This window comes from Necator americanus, chromosome II (assembly GCF_031761385.1).
Source record: "Necator americanus strain Aroian chromosome II, whole genome shotgun sequence".
In the NCBI taxonomy this organism is placed as follows: domain Eukaryota; kingdom Metazoa; phylum Nematoda; class Chromadorea; order Rhabditida; family Ancylostomatidae; genus Necator; species Necator americanus.
In genome coordinates, this window is record NC_087372.1 from 25,007,000 (window position 1) to 25,022,792 (window position 15,793).

The following is a 15,793-nucleotide window of genomic DNA, read 5'->3' on the forward strand; positions in this document are numbered from 1 at the left end:
GGTCATCAGATCTACAATAAGAAAGCCATCACGGACATCATGAGGAAGGTTATCGTCGACAATTCTTCTTTAGCTCCCTTTCTGAAGATTTTATCAGTAATGTTCCCTCGACCCTCAGGGGCTTTAGAATATTGTGGTTCCCATTCCAGTAGCTTCGGTTGCGCCACTATTTCCGGTGCGACTGATGGTCCTTCGCTTTTGGAATCTCCATCTGGAGACTCGGTTTCCTCACCTTCTTCCTGAAACAACACCGTTCCGATGCTTACTAGAAGAAACACAATGCAAACGTGCTGGATAGCTTTCCTCATCGAACTTTTTAATATTATTATAGAATAATAATATTAAAGAAAAAATAGTAATCTTATTTCTCATGAATAATAGTTAGAAGAATCTATTTAACTCTTACTCTTGTGGAAAAAACACACTTTGCTCATTATTTATATTTATTTGTTTACTCATTTGAAAACACCCACAAGTAGGTCACAAACAAGGGCAAAAATGAACCCCAGCCCACTATAGTAACGACCAAACTTTGTGGGTCAAAATTGGCCTTTTCTGCAAACTCGTGTGGTGTGCTGATACGTGGTTCTCCTACTATGTTAGGTGAAATATCAACAAAGAATAAAGGATAAAGTGTCCGGCGTTAATCAATCCGCTTGGGATGCGCCCCCACGTTCACTTCAATTTAGAAGCGTTTGAGGTCCAAGAACGTGTAACTGGCCTATACATGGACTTGCAGCGGCTAGCCGATGTGTCAAGTCAGTGCTTTTATCCTCCCAGACAAGTCTGGTACCAACTTATCGACCCCGGAGGGATGAAAGGCTTGGTGAGCCTTAGGGTGGACTCGAACCTCCGATCGATCTCTAACCGCTACACTACATCCGCCACACGACCCGTAATACTTTTTCCAAATCCAGAACGGTATGGTAGAACAACGGTTGCCACCTCCAGCAGCGAACAAAAATCAGTCATAGTGAGGAACTTAAAAAAAAAACGCTCAGCATAGAGTTTTTCACTGCTTGCTTATGTTTTCCTCTTCGCTTGTGGATTTATGTCTGAAATCTGAACAGAATTCCACAAAAAAACCGGGTGAATATCCTGTGAAAAATCTGCCAAAGAACGACATGTTGATAGCTCAGTTTTCTCTGATTGCGAAACCCATCATGGTACTGAGGCAGCAGAAACAGTTACGATTACAAAGGACACTTATCGAACAGCCAAATACCGGCGATTTTACAGTGTACCTCCCGTCTCAATTTCCAGAATTGTGAAATGAACCGGTGACTATGTAGATAGCGATGTTTATGGGGTAACTATCAACTGACGATCAGATAAAGGCCACTCAGGATGAAAAGGATGAAAAGCGCACGGCTTTGGTCGGAGGATGCGCCTGTGCATTTGACCTCTATTCAGAATCGTTTGATGTTCATGAACGCCTTAAAATGACTTCAGGGGGCGAGCCGACGTGTCAATTCAGTGCTTTTATACACCCAAACAAGCTTCGTAGCAATTTATCGATCCCGGAGGGATGATGGACTTAGTTGGCACTAGGACGGTTTCGAACCATCGCTTGTGCCCAATCTTGATTATTATTATTTCCGTTAAAGGAAATCGAGTTAGATAAGCCCTTTCCCTTTTCATACCACCGATCCCGATCTTGCCTCCTTAATCCAATATATTTGGAAATTTCTTTTTTTTGTGTAGTTTCTACGGTTTCTGTTGAAGTTCGTTACAGCAACTTTTAACTGCTGCCACAATGAACGGTTAAGCTGCCTGCCACTAAACCAAACACAGTAGCCACAACTACATGCGTAAAACGTAATGTAGTATGAACAGATATTTCTATGGATTGCGCCTTCGCATAAATTATGTAACTTAACTTTTTTGTTTAATAAGCAACAAACTCTACGAATTCCTTATGCATGCACTCGAACACGGGCCATAAATTCTCGTCACTACTTATAAAATTCTCAGACCACAGCAGGTCGCAAAGATTCCACGAAGATTTGTTCCGGATAAAATTTTCTTTTGTGTCTGTTAGAAGAGAGGATACCTAAATAACCTTTCAAATGAAGACAGCAGAGCTAGGAAAGATATTTGAGGATCTATTTCTATTCGGAAGAGAGGTTATATGTTATGTATGGGTCAACCAAAAGAAAGCGAGAAAATTCGTCAAAGGAGAGAAAGTAGATCAAGAAACACAGGCCATTGCTACTTAAACAATTTTTTAGACCTTTTTTCAGTCAAACCTCAACATTCTTAGTGTATGGATGTATTTAGACAAGGCTGTGCTATGGAGACTCGCTTGAGCATCGTTGCGAAGTTAAAGCATTTTACAGATGTACTTTAAATGTGAGAAATTGTTTAAAAGAATTCGAAAGAACTTGCCGATCGTGAAAGCAAACTTCGAAAAGGCAGTCCTTAAAAAAATCAAGACATTAATAAAGTACTGTAGACTATTCTGTGAGAGAAAGTTTTAAGGATTATTGGTATTTAATGTTAACTAATGATCTAAAGAGATCTACACTGAATTTCCCGCCTGATCTACGATCCAGAATGAATCTGCCTATAAAAGGCCGTTCATTGTTCACTGGCTCTACCTTGTGGTCTTTCCACTATCAGAAATGGCCTTTTAATCTTTTATACAATCCTTTTTGTACTCGTGTACTTTTCAACTGTGTTTAAAGTTCACTTAACAGATCTTTCAGAGTTCACGTACGTTTGGATTGGATTTCAAGATACTTTACCTTTACTTGTCTACGTCAGCGTGATTTTAACGAATCAAACATACTTTTAGACCTAGCACTTCCTTCGTTCCTAACGTCCGAGATGCACTCACTGCTGGTTTTGGTCGCTCTTTCCACGCTGTTGGTGGCTATGAGTGTCCAACAGATAGATCAGCAGAATAGGCTGAACTGTGGATTTAGTGGGTTTCTCACGCGACTTTCGCTAGAACAAAGATCACTGTTACAGGATATCTAGAGAATTTGTTTGGGAATAAATTTTGTGGTTTTATATCACGATGACAGATCCCTGCTCGTAATAGATGATATTATATGATGATATTAATAGATGATATGGTATTATCGACCACCAGAACTGCTTGGAGCGAAGATATACGGTTGTGAAGTTGATATATGGTCATCCGCATGTGTTTTTGGAGAAATGTTACGCGGTGCTGCACGTTTCCCTGAAAAAAATACTTTCAATCAGCTTGAACTTTACATCGATTGCTTTGGCTTACCCACTGACAATGACGCGGATTCAATGAACGCGTCGAAACGTAAATGGAAAGAATTGAAATCGACATGCTATTCGCTCATTTTCGAATTTTTCCCACTTAATCTCTATCAATACTTGAAAAAATTCAACAGAAAAATTGGCCTGGTTGAGACGAAAATGTTCGCTTGGCAATTGTTTCGTGGACAATATCATCTATTACGAGCAGGGATCTGTCATCGTGATATAAAACCACAAAATTTACTTATCGATGAAGAATCCGGTCTGTTAAAAATCGGTGATTTCGGGTCATCGGCAGTTGAGCCAAGAAAAGCTCCACAACCGAGCTATCATGTGACAAGGTATTATCGACCACCAGAACTTCTGCTTGGAGCGAAGATATACGGTTGTGAAGTTGATATATGGTCATCCGCATGTTTTTTTTTTGGAGAAATGTTACGCGGTGCTGTACTTTTCCCTGGAAAAAGAATACTTTCAATCAGCTTGAACTTTACATCGATTGCTTTGGCTTACCCACTGACAATGACGCGGATTCAATGAACGCGTCGAAACGTAAATGGAAAGAATTGAAATCGACATGCTACTCGCTCATTTTCGAATTTTTCCCACTTAATCTCTATCAATGTTTGGGAATACTTTTTTCAGCCTGTACAAGAAAAGCTGCGTTTCGTGTTAATATCGACGGTGCAATGACGACAACAACCTGTACTGCCAACGGTGCTGATCCGAGAGACCGCTGTTCGGGATGCTGCCAGTCTCGTGCTCTGGCTGCTGGCCTACTCACTGTGGGTTTAGATCATGTTGATCAAAGATCGATATCTTACTAACAATATTTTGTTTCAAGTATCAAACTTTGCAGACCGATGCAGCCGGGTTCCCTTCAACCAATGGAAATGATTGTATTTGCTGCATCTTCAATAAGTGTAGTCTAAGATAATAATACATTTAGTAACAGATTATCGAGAGTTCTTTAATAAACTTTTAAATTCGACAGTTCTCATGTTGTGAAAGGAAGAGTTCCGCACATAGTTTCACTTCAATGACGGGTATTCATCTGAGTACGAGTAAACGTTAGATTTCCTCTACTTAAACTGAATTCGTAAGAGCGTCATCCTAGGGCAGCTATTTTATTCTGGTAGCAACTTGGTATGTATCGGAGGTTGAATGCAATGCATTCCCCGTGAGAAAAAAAGTAGCAGTAGGTCGGGTGCCGTGCGCTGAATTCATTGTACTTGTTCTAGCAACGGCTAACTGAATCGATTAAAAACAAAGGAGCTGATTTCAGCGGGAACCGAACCAGTAGCGTAGTGAGGAGAGGCAGCTGAATTATGATACAAGACGAGGTAAATAAACCGACCGATCCTCTCTAATTTTCTAATCTATGAAAAAAAGTTCTTCTATTTTGTTTTTTTTTATTTTTCAACTTCTATTTTGCATAGCGGGATGACCAGCCAGGGACATTAACGTTCTACATGCGTAGAAGATCAGCAATTGCGTAGTTTTGGATCGCTGAACAACGAGGTTTTATAGTCAGAACATATTTAATAACTATTCGGATTTACTTGTGGACACAACGTGAATTTCCCAAATTTTGTGTCGTATTTCCTGACGATTCCCGTAAAACCACATCTTCTTGATCCGCTGTTTTCTGGTTGTTGGTCGAGCAGAAATGGCTTTCCTACTTGAAACAGGTGCACGAGACGAGGACGGGGTTCCTATTGTGGAACCTTGATGTTTAGCAGTCCACCGCTGCACACCAACGTTGCAGTTGTGCCGAACGTGAAATTCACTGCCTGCTTACCCGCTCACAAGCCCCATCAAACAGGATTCTTACGAAAGTGTGCTTTGCCTGCCCATGCTGAATTTCACGTGGTCAGCGTGCTTTCGGGTTTGAATTCCACTGACGTCTATTAAGCTATGAATTATTTTGGTTATCCTATTTCTGCTTGCATCAGAGCACAACATCAGTCGACAGAACTGGAACTGCTACGCAGAAACCCTGGAGCAGCTGGTGAACTACTGCTTAAAACTCAATAGAATGAGCGCTTCATTGCACATTTCCTTTTCTCCTACTTTATTTTGTGAAGTCACTGTTTTCCCTTAGTTAATATCCTCTCAAGCTTTTAAATGCAGAGTACGCAAATAGGAAAACAACGTAATCTCGTTGTATCGTCGTTAAAAATTCAAGGAGAAAACACGTTTGCGGTTTGCTGCGCCTAAATACTCCGCTATTATTTGAAACTAGAAATTCGCGATGTAAATGCTGATAATATGACGTATCCCATCCATGGTAAGAATTCAGACACGTGTGTTTCTTTCTCAATGTTTGCTGCGTCGATTTGCAATAACACACCATCGATTTCCCATTCGTCCGTGTTCTTCTTTCATGTTTTCCACAAATCCTCTCCTCACTCTCGCACAGTTTCGATTCGCACGAGCCACTGCCCAGTGGCAAATTTCTAAATTCGGAAGGAAACGAACTCTATAAGGAGTTATTTCCGGCGTTTTTACTGATTGATTGATAGAGCAGACAGCACGGGCATCGATCCGGGAAGTGACGTGAGATTTCACGCAGGGAGAAGGCGTTGTTCAAAGAACCGACCGACTGCTGCCGTTATCATTTCGAACTAAATCGTTTGGACACGTTCATTTCCCTGAAGTATGGCTCATTCGTTATCGTCGTTTCCCAGGGAACAGTCGTCAGCTGATTGCCCTTTCCTGGTGGGTACATTACTCGCGGAACATTTCTGAAAGCTTGCTTCGAGGTTGGTCGCATTGAACACCGCATCGTAACGCACGTTCCACGTCGCTGACACCGCCATCCTTTCAGAGTATGCGAAGGTTGCATCGATCGCATAATTCCGAATGACAATTCTTCGTCAACTGTTTCATATCACTCGCAAAAACTTTATATCGAAAAAGAGGAACTGGGTTAGTGTTCTATGCACTCAAATTTACTTTTGAATATACTTAAAAACCATTGTTCTCCTTCAAGGATGCCTATTCTCTTGAAATCATTTTAAATTGTTTGAGAACTCGTTTTAAAACATAAGTATGCGTGTACACCGTAAGAGTCACGATATCATTGGGCTTTTTTCTATCAGTGCCCCACTGTTCTTTCTTGGATATTCATGAAAACCATATTTCATACAGCATGTGCATAAGATGTCAGGCAAAGAAACGTACGCTCCCTGAACTCATCTTTGGATTTCTGTTTGAATTGATCATTTTTTGCTAAAAGCAGTGAAGCGTTGGTAGATTTTTGTAGAACAACCGTTCAGGTTTCTCCCCACTAACGTCACTACATGTAGTAGCGTTCAGCATTTTTTGTGGGACCCTTGCGAGCACATGCGTTTCTTTTCAATGAATTGCTGCAACGATTCCGTAAAAACCTCGGTTATTGTCGTTTTGGACGGTTCGGACCTATTATGAGAATACAATGAGGCGTGGGTAGCTTTTGTACGGGATCATAATCGTTAGATGTTAACAGCATTGTGATATCGTGGCTCCACTTTCTTTAACATTTCTAATAATTTTATACTATCATACATATAATCCCTAATATCATGCACTATGTGTTTATTTTTTCAAACAAATATGTTACGCACCGGTAGTTGTGCACTGACACACAGATTTTCCTGCGTTTCTTTTTTTTCGGAATTTTCGTATCTCGGTTTTTTTGTTATCACCCTGTCTGTCACACCCGTAAAAAATTGCGGGCATTTTAATCTCGAATATGTCGCCTTAAGTGTAGTTGTGGTTTTTTTTTACTCATTCTTTTGTTTTCCATTATACAATGATTTTTCATCTTAGTTCTTTTTGATACCCTGGCATAATGGTCATTTTTGAGCAAATGACCCCTTTTCACCTATCTATAACACTTATTGTAGAAGTTTCACTTCACTACATAAACCCCACAACATTTTACTTTGATGCACTTTTGATTTAGTCATCGAGAACATGGGAAAAATGTTTCCTCAGAGATTTTGCCCTGCACATCAAATTTTCATTTCCCTCTTTTTTCCGAATTTCGAGGGCTTAACACCTAGATGATTCATAAAAATTCATATTTTTTTTATAACGGTTACTCGACAACCGTTATAAAAATAATCCTGAGCTTAAGGTTTAGAGCGAGTGGAACTGGATTTTTCCCTTGGTGTATCAACATTATTTCCTTCCTCTCAATCAAGTCATCCTTTTTTGTGAAGGGAACAAAAATTGTTTTGAAAGAAACAAAAATTAAGGACAGAATCGGAGGCACCACCACGTTTCTCAGAGTGTGAGACCAGGCTCCACGTTCGTTCGATGCCTCGGTTTTCGGTTTATTCGCGTAATCGCCTTATGTGCTATACGTGCTCGTCTGCTCTACAAACCAAATGGAGAAAATCAAGAACCAGCAACTGCGAGCAGCGTAGCCGAACCTCCAGTTCCATTCTCAGCAACGTTGTTGAAATCAGATCAGAACCAGATACACATGTAGAAAAGATCGTAACTTTCGTTTGTTCTCAAAATTTGTCTTCTCGATTTTGAGACTGTGACTGTGATCCACGTCCACCTTCGTACTCAACACTGCGGCCTACCAGCGGTACGTGAAAAGATCGAAAAGACCGAAAGGGAGATCGAAAACAACGGGTAGAGACTGCAATTCCGCGTATACAGAGCAAACGAGAGCAAACATTATGCTGTTCTCCCATTTGTGGTGGAAATTGTTGAGCCGTTCTTTTTCCAAACAATTTTTTTTCAAGAAATAAGTAAGAAAGAGTTTTGAAAAAACAAGTTCTGAGAGTGCTCGAATGACCTACTTAACAAAACCGAACGAATGCGCTGTCGACTATTTTCGAACGAACTGCAAAGACATCCAGCGAAGATTTTCAACAACCTGTGTTATCCTTAAACGACGTACCACCTATTGATTGGAACAGAGAGACAAGAACAGAAAAGTCGAGGTTTAGCAAGATTAGGAATATTAGGAATTAAGGTTCACGCCATTCATGGATAGCGGATCGGTAAAAGTTCTAGAAAGTGGAGGGAGGTACATATTTGGTGGAAATCAATAATGTTTCTCACAACAGCAGTGTCAAGCCAGTAGGCTAAGAAGAGTGTGGGTTCGAAAAGCCAATCCTCCAGAACTGATGCGGATAGGTATTGCTAGTTTAGAAGCAGCATACCACGAATCTGACGTGATGAGGGAATCCGCAGGGAAAGCTAGAGATGGGGTTATAAATGAAAGTGTAAAGTGTGAGTGGCGTTAATCAATCCGCTTGGGATGCTCTCCTCGCTCACTTCAATTCAGAATAGTTTGGGTTTACGAACATATTACCGGCCTATACAATGACTTGCGGTGGGTAGCCGATGCGTCAAGTCAGTGTATTTATCCTCCCAGACAAGTCTGGTACCAATTTATCGACCCGGAGGGATGAAAGGCTTGGTGAGCGCTAGTGCGGATTCGAACCTCCGATTGATCGATCACCTCCGATCGATAAACAGATTGGGGGATTAGGTGGTTCCGTTCACCCCTCCCTAATCATCCTGAAAAACGGCGCGAGAACCGCTTTATTTCTTACAAGGGCCATTAGAACGCTCATCTATGTATACATTCTGGTCCCCTCAATTCGCTGATTTCACTTGAACAGCAGCCAGTCGAGAAGCACTAACTGGCTTAAGCGTGGCGCGTTGCAACTGGAATCATCGTAAAAAACGGGGTCTTTCACGTTTTTTTTACAACGATTAGAGAGAGATAAGCGGATTAACCTCTGGTCCAGCAATCAACCCCATCTCTAACTTCTCCAGTGGTTTTTCTTACTTAGTCAATTTCGTGGCATGCGGTCTTCTAAATGTGATATTTTTAATACCCCAATTCTAAGGGGTTTAAGGAAAATCCATAACCTTTCGTATCCTCCTGATCTCTTTCTTATAGAAAGATCTGGGTGGTATTGTTTTAACTGTCCCAATCATGAAACTTCCATTTCCCAGGCGCAACCCCTCTGTTTATTCGTTTAAAAGAAAATAGGTTTAGTGTTCATGGAAGTCAGTTGATAAATGTGGATATGCACAGCCAAATTTCTCGAAATAAATTTCGACTCATTGGAGGGATTTTCAGGTACTTTCTTTGTTGGAGCTGTTCCTCCCAACTGTACTCGTTGCACTGGTTGTATCGCTTAAGAAGTATCAACAACCATGGCTCGTAACTTCGAGTGAGTTCTTAGTGCTTGGATTCAAATGTGCCATAAGCCAGCACTACACACATATTATTATTCATGATTTACAAATTTTAACTATTTTCACTAGCACTAACGAAGGTACTACAACGCTAGCTATTCCACTCACTCTTTTCGAAAAACATCGGGAGTTCGCTGAAGTTCTGGTCAGGAAGAGCTGACCGCGAATAAAATTGTTCCTCAAATGGTTACATTTTTTGGGGACTTCATGATCATTTGTTTTGCATGGGGTAAAAACGCCTAGTTATATTGATTCCTTCCCTCAATGGTGTTTCACGGTTCTCAGCATGCGTCAAAACCCAATTCTTAAAATGCTCCTGCCTGCCTTGCTTGATTTCTTCGACTCTATCATCTGAAACGTTTTCTGCACAAGAAAGTTTGCAAATAGACACAAGTTTAGTTTCGTTGCACAAAGTCCAAGTGCACGTTTTCCAGATGCCTGGGTGTTTTACTGATCCACCTTCTATCATTTGATCTGGCACCCAAAAATCGAGCTTACTGATAGGACCAAATTACATGTAGACAAAAACGATTCCAGGCGGCGTCATTTCTAGTACCTCAAGGAGCTCAATACTAGTAAAGTAAACTTTTGACGTGCTTGACACATGACTTTTTTCGCTCTCCATAGGTTCCCTCTACCCTGCCCCAATCAAAAGTCTGCTATTCCAAGAGAACAGAGACTTTTTCCGACCGCAATTAATTATACTTACGCACAAATTCAAATTCTCTTATAATTAAGTGTAATCTAATAGTTATAATAATATAGTTGCATGTGTTCTTAATTTAAGCGGAGTTGTTATAATTCTTTATTATTGGGTAACATTTCGCCAAAATCACCTTTTTAAAGCCTGAAAGGATGAAATCAATGAGACTGTCCGACCAAACACCCTATCCGCCCAACAAACAAAATCCTTAAAAGAAAAGCCTACCGTTAGGTCTCATAGCACAAGTGGAAGTGTAAAAGTGCTAAGATTATCTTAGTATCGCAGGATTTTTTGCCCATTTGGGATGAATACCGGACTCAAAATACCATATCATGTTATATAATAACGCGCTTAGTCCATATATATATATATATATATATATATATATATATATATATATATATATATATATATATATATATATATATATATATATATATATATATATATATATGTAATATGTTGCAATGGATAAGGCAGGTTAGTTTCTCTCATATGTTAGTGAGGGTAAATAAACTTTTACGTGAATATATACTTCCAAATTTGCAAACTATCATGCTGTATAATAACGGGCATATTTGTTTCACATTTTACGTGTGTGCTTCTGTGTATGTGTGTGTCTCAGTCAGGAAATTCCAAAAAGAGAGCGAGACGGATACCACGGCGTCAGTTTGGTTCGCTGGAGCCCCAACGCGGTAAAATTGGGTGGGACGGGTCCTACGGTGTCGAATTCATGCTCCGAAGCCGGATAGCTGTAAAATGGGGTGGGACGGGTCCCACGGGCTCGGATTGGTGCGCTGGAGCCCCAGCGCGGTTGAATGGGTTTCTATGGTTCCTTCGCCTATCTATTTCCCATCATGTCCTCCTGATGTTGCTAACATAATTTCGTCAAAAAGAGGAAGCACACATGTGAAGGGCTGCTTAAATACAATAAATAGTAGCCAACAGCATGTGCGATCCAACGTAGAACGTTATTTTTACTACGATAGTGATATTCACATCATTTTATGTTAGCACATCATTCTTTGCTAATAGTTGAGAACGGAAGGAACTTCGAATGTTTTTAAATTGTGGAGGTTTGAGAGAAACATAGATGTAAAATGAAGTTTGATTGTTCCCCAAATATAGAACTGACGCGTTTAGGGAAAAGCATGAGATCATTCATCTATGCTTAAATATTTGAGCAAAAAAATTGAAGAAAGAGTTGATAGAAAAGGAACAATTCTTATTTTACAAAAAAAAATGTGGCTACTGCGAGCGAAGCAAACAAAGAAAAGCCAAGAAAGGCCTGAAGTCCGGTTTTAGCCGGATGTTCAGGCTGGTCTTCAAATAGGGAGCGAGTTCCCGCATAATATAGGATTGCTCTTTGCGATTCATACTCAAGGTCTTGGGATGGATCCAAAATGCTTCCAAATCCCTACGCGCGGCAGTACCTGGTTCAATAACTTGATCTTAGAAGCGCGAAAGTTTGGCCCTCCTTGAATCCTGGCATACAGATTGCAACATGTTGATTGTCAAATTGAAGAAAGATCCAAGATTGTTAGAAAAAGAACTTAGAACAAGAAAACGGATAACTTTTCGGCGTCGGACTCTTGTCGCTGGACTCTTTTGATTTCGATTTTGGAAGTAGCATCGTAGGAAATGATGACTTAGTCTATATGAGGCATTTGAAAGGAATTGTTACAAATGATCTGACTTTCCAGACTCTAACTAAGGTGACGACGCCGAAACATTAGTGGTTTGTTAACAATCCTGGCTCTTGCTTCAATTTGACAACCGACAACTTGATCTTAACTTTAATATCTTCTCAGTTGTGACGCCGTACCCTATAAATCGTCACTATGTCTGCATTACCACTACATCGGATTGCAAAATATGTCCGGATAATAGCAAACAAGAGTGCGGTGACGAGTACATAGGATACATACGAGTTTATCCGGTGGTCATGGGGTATATCGTGATCTTAACTTCAAAAAAAGAGAACTATGTGATCCAACAGTAGTAGCTTTAAGATTTTCTTTGTTGGGCAGATAGGAGGTTTAGTCGGATGGTCACGTTCGATCTCATCCTTTCAGGCTCTGAAGAAGGCGATTTCGCTGAAAAGTTAGCCAATAATGAAGAATTATAACAATCACGCACCCGGCTCAAATTAAGAGCACAGACTGAATCATCACCATGCCGAGTTTTATTGCAAGTCGCACTTGGAGAATATAATTATACCTATAATCCGTCATCCAATAGTTTGAGGAGCAGCCGAAAGCATTTGAAGACGCTTGAGTTGGATGCTTCAAAGTAGGGACTAGGCTGTGGTAGGTGTAGGGAAACTGCAACAGGCGTCCCAGAACTGTCTTTGCCGCTCCATTTCTGCATCATGGTAACGCTTAGCACGACTCGATTCAGCCCTAGCGCCAAGCAGGCATTTCGTCTGTCCGAGATCCATGATTTGTTACCACCCTTGTCTGGGAGGGTAAAAATACTGACTGACAGGCTAGTTACGCGTTGGCGAAGCTCAAACGATTCTGAATTGAAGTGGATGCGGTGGCGCATCACAAGTGGATTGATTAACGCAAATCATTTTATTCTCTATCTTTTATCTTCTCTGCTCCAGTCGTACCTGGAATGGCGGGTACAATAACCTTTTAAAGATTAGTGTAGAGTTGAGTAGAAATATTTTGGCACAATCGCATGAGATTTATGAATGTTAAATTAGTGAAAATAAAATTCAGCTGCGAAAATAAAAGAAATTTAAGTGTACATAAAAGTGCTGAGAGCTACGCGGAGGCTGAGCAGCCAATATGTCAAGTCGGCGTTTTTTATGCTTTAACCAAGTTTGGCAAAAATTTGTCGACCAAGGAGGGATGAAAGGCGTAGTTGGCCCTGTGCGATTTCAAATTTTTCGACGATGCGATCACAACGGAACATTTTTGCACCCCACTACAGTAACCATTTAGTAAGGCGAGAAGCAAGTACTTGAAAGAAGTGAACAAAAAGCGCTTAGTGGTTTTTTTTTTTGGAGATGATGGTTAGAATAAAGTTCAAACACAATTGTTCATATGGGTAATAGTTTTCCAACAAATTTGTTGCACTAACATCTCAAACGTCACTGATCTAGTAGGAAAACAAACTGGAAAGAGCAGTCAGTTTCTGATAAAAGTTAGAAGGCAGCAATAATGTGGAATGGCATGCCTCCTTCAATCTCTTGGATTTCGCAAGAGATTTCGCAGAACGTGGCGTAGCAGAAAGCCACGACATGTGTTTGGCGCCAACATACGCGGTACACTAGAGACAATGACGTGCGAATTATACGAGTCCAAAACATTGCCCAAGTAAACGGTAGCTTACCGGGCACAGGAAAGGAAGGTGCTAAAGAATGAGAGTCTCGATGAATCCGTTCGGTTGAAGGAGCTGAATAAGAAGACGCACTCATTGTCTACAGGTTTGGGGAAACAGAAAAGAAAGTAGATTGAAGAAGTACTTTTTGCGAAACAAGGCGATCTGTCGAATGATCGTATATGACAAAGACACGAAAGACTTCAAGATGGCTTGGCTGATTTTCATAAACACGTTATTATTGGCAAGCTTCTCAGCTGCTGCACTCAGCGTGTAGTTTTTCCTTACTGCAGAAGAGTTTCTGGAAAGCACGCTCTACGAGCAACGCTCATGCTCTAATCATTGGGGTCCATACCCCCTCGTTCCAGTCCACATCGCACCATTCGTTCGCTGGGCTTTTACCGAACGTGTTGTTCATCTTCTCGGACGTTCTCTTTGATTTTTTTGCAACTTCTCAAACTAGAAAGGCTAGGAAACAAACAAAAAGAATTAGGATGATTCTAGGGTCGGAAGAAGTTACCGATCAAACGGATATACCATTTATCTTTTAAGTTCTTTTTTGAGACTTCCAAAGAGAAATGGTGTCAAACAGTTGTATATTTCAAGTAAAGCATCCCAAATTAGTACCAGCACATGAATACTATCATAAATTTATTTTTAAGCGAACGCAATGGTCCGAGGTCTCCCCTCCGCTGGTCTGTTCAGTGTGTTTGCATCGTTTTGTCCTAGCAGTCTCAAAAAGTATGATGTGAATGGTTTTGCAGTCATCAATGGATCTCGGTTAGACAGTTTCAGTCGATTTGGAGCAAATTTAATGCAAAGAGTTTTTAAATTAGATTGTCGTTTAGAGAGTACGAATTCTTGGAACTCCTCGACAAGATATCCGGAGCTTTTATGAAAAACGACACAAACAGAAGCACTCCTTTTACATTTGATAGAATCCCGGTGCTGTTCGGCAATTTTGAGAGAACCCTAGGTGAGTTATTTACGCAGACTCCCAACATAAGGGAGTTAGCGCAGTAGGCAAGAACTCCGCACCTCGTTTTATGCCGTGTTCTATAATTAAATACGCTTTTTGAAGTTTTACAATGTAATTGCTGTATTTGTTCAAAGTCACCAACCCTGCTTAATATTGTGACTGTGCCCTTGACAGCGGTGGTCAGTGAATATTTAGGTTGCAGCTTCTCGCCGCTACAGCATTCCAACAGATTCAGAAAAAAGAGACTCGATTAGACTTTACTTCGAAATTAGTTAGTTATCAGTGCTGATTTGACAATTTTTTCTTTTGTGTCAGCATCGTTAGGAAAAGAAAAATAACACTACGACACTATATTTAAGAATCTAAAAACTGTTTCATGCAGATTCTTCGATGAAACTTCTTTTGATCTCTTAGTACTCGTTGAGAGATGCTCTCAGCTTTCCTTTTCATTAACGCTTTAAGCGTAGCGCTTTTAAGCCTCATAAATGGCAATAAAACGATTTATTGCCATTTATGAGGCTAAGGTTTGAGTTTCTATTTCGCGAGACATCTTCTGGAGTTTGTCCAAAACACATTTGCAAACGCATATGTTTTCTGGAATGAGGTTGGTTTTGGGTATACCGAATTCTTTGTCAGACTTCGCCGCTGCAATTCGCGTTGTAAAACGTTGGAACATAAACAAACCTGCTTTCTTGCACATATTGAGAATATATATATATATATATCAGTCTGAAGTGCAGCTAAAGCTGGACGGCAGACTTTTTTTGTGGTGTTCTCATCTCTCGCCTTCACTGATCTATTAATCAAAATTAATCAAAAGTCAATAGTTGTGACATTTTCTGTGAAATGAGAATTAAATTTTTATAACAACATTTTCTTCTTTCTTTTTTACTGCAAATGAAGGCGAAGGTTTCATAGTTTTGTTTCTAAGCGTGTCACCTCTACATTTAGGGAATATTCAAACTTTAGCTTCACAAACTCCTTCGATACCAATATAATATAGACACAATTTTAAAGTATTACTCAAAGTATGGGTTTTCTTCCTTTTTTCCCAATAGTTATCAAAGAATGATGTTTTAAAATAAAATGACGTGAAGGACATCATCGTACAGATAAAGATAACGTTCCTCGTCCGATCATGCAAACTGTTGGCTGCTATTTAAGCAGCCGGTTTCATTCGCGCTTCTACTTTCTGAGAAAGGAATAATACTAACGCATATGTATATGTAATCCCATTCGACCTCAACTCAGATACGACCCATACCTGCGATGGCAAAGAGATGAATATACCAGCATTCCCATCTTCTTAAAAAAGTTTAGTA

General features: G+C 40.2%; 3 protein-coding genes across 5 annotated transcripts in view; 2 read left to right on the forward strand and 1 right to left on the reverse strand.

The window, feature by feature from the left end:
• Window positions 1-11: 11 nt before the first annotated feature.
• On the reverse strand, window positions 12-308 carry RB195_019389 (uncharacterized protein; the record flags this gene model as incomplete). Its single annotated transcript, XM_064187211.1, has 1 exon — window positions 12-308. One exon carries the CDS (start codon window positions 306-308, stop codon window positions 12-14), a length of 297 nt encoding a protein of 98 aa, XP_064043092.1.
• Window positions 309-2,829: 2,521 nt separating this feature from the next.
• RB195_019390 (uncharacterized protein) lies at window positions 2,830-4,177 on the forward strand (the record flags this gene model as incomplete). 2 transcript variants are annotated; one of them, XM_064187212.1, is made up of 4 exons in its annotated part: window positions 2,830-2,926; window positions 3,098-3,682; window positions 3,886-4,025; window positions 4,100-4,177. In XM_064187212.1, the coding sequence occupies 4 exons, from the start codon at window positions 2,830-2,832 to the stop codon at window positions 4,175-4,177; spliced, it is 900 nt and encodes a 299-aa protein (XP_064043093.1). The 2 variants fall into 2 exon arrangements, with proteins under 2 accessions (XP_064043093.1, XP_064043094.1); XM_064187213.1 differs by lacking the exon at window positions 3,098-3,682.
• Window positions 4,178-5,527: 1,350 nt separating this feature from the next.
• Window positions 5,528-15,793, forward strand: part of RB195_019391 (uncharacterized protein) — a gene marked incomplete at both ends in the record, with an annotated part of 53,706 nt that continues 43,440 nt past the window's right edge. Inside the window, 7 exons of one of the 2 annotated variants that reach the window (XM_064187215.1) lie at window positions 5,528-5,530; window positions 5,816-6,005; window positions 6,071-6,081; window positions 6,163-6,171; window positions 9,341-9,434; window positions 14,155-14,272; window positions 14,341-14,468. In XM_064187215.1, the coding sequence (XP_064043095.1) occupies window positions 5,528-5,530; window positions 5,816-6,005; window positions 6,071-6,081; window positions 6,163-6,171; window positions 9,341-9,434; window positions 14,155-14,272; window positions 14,341-14,468 (553 nt within the window). Of the gene's footprint in view, window positions 5,531-5,815; window positions 6,006-6,070; window positions 6,082-6,105; window positions 6,172-9,340; window positions 9,435-14,154; window positions 14,273-14,340; window positions 14,469-15,793 lie in introns of those variants that run through there. The other variant, XM_064187214.1, reaches the window with a different exon arrangement.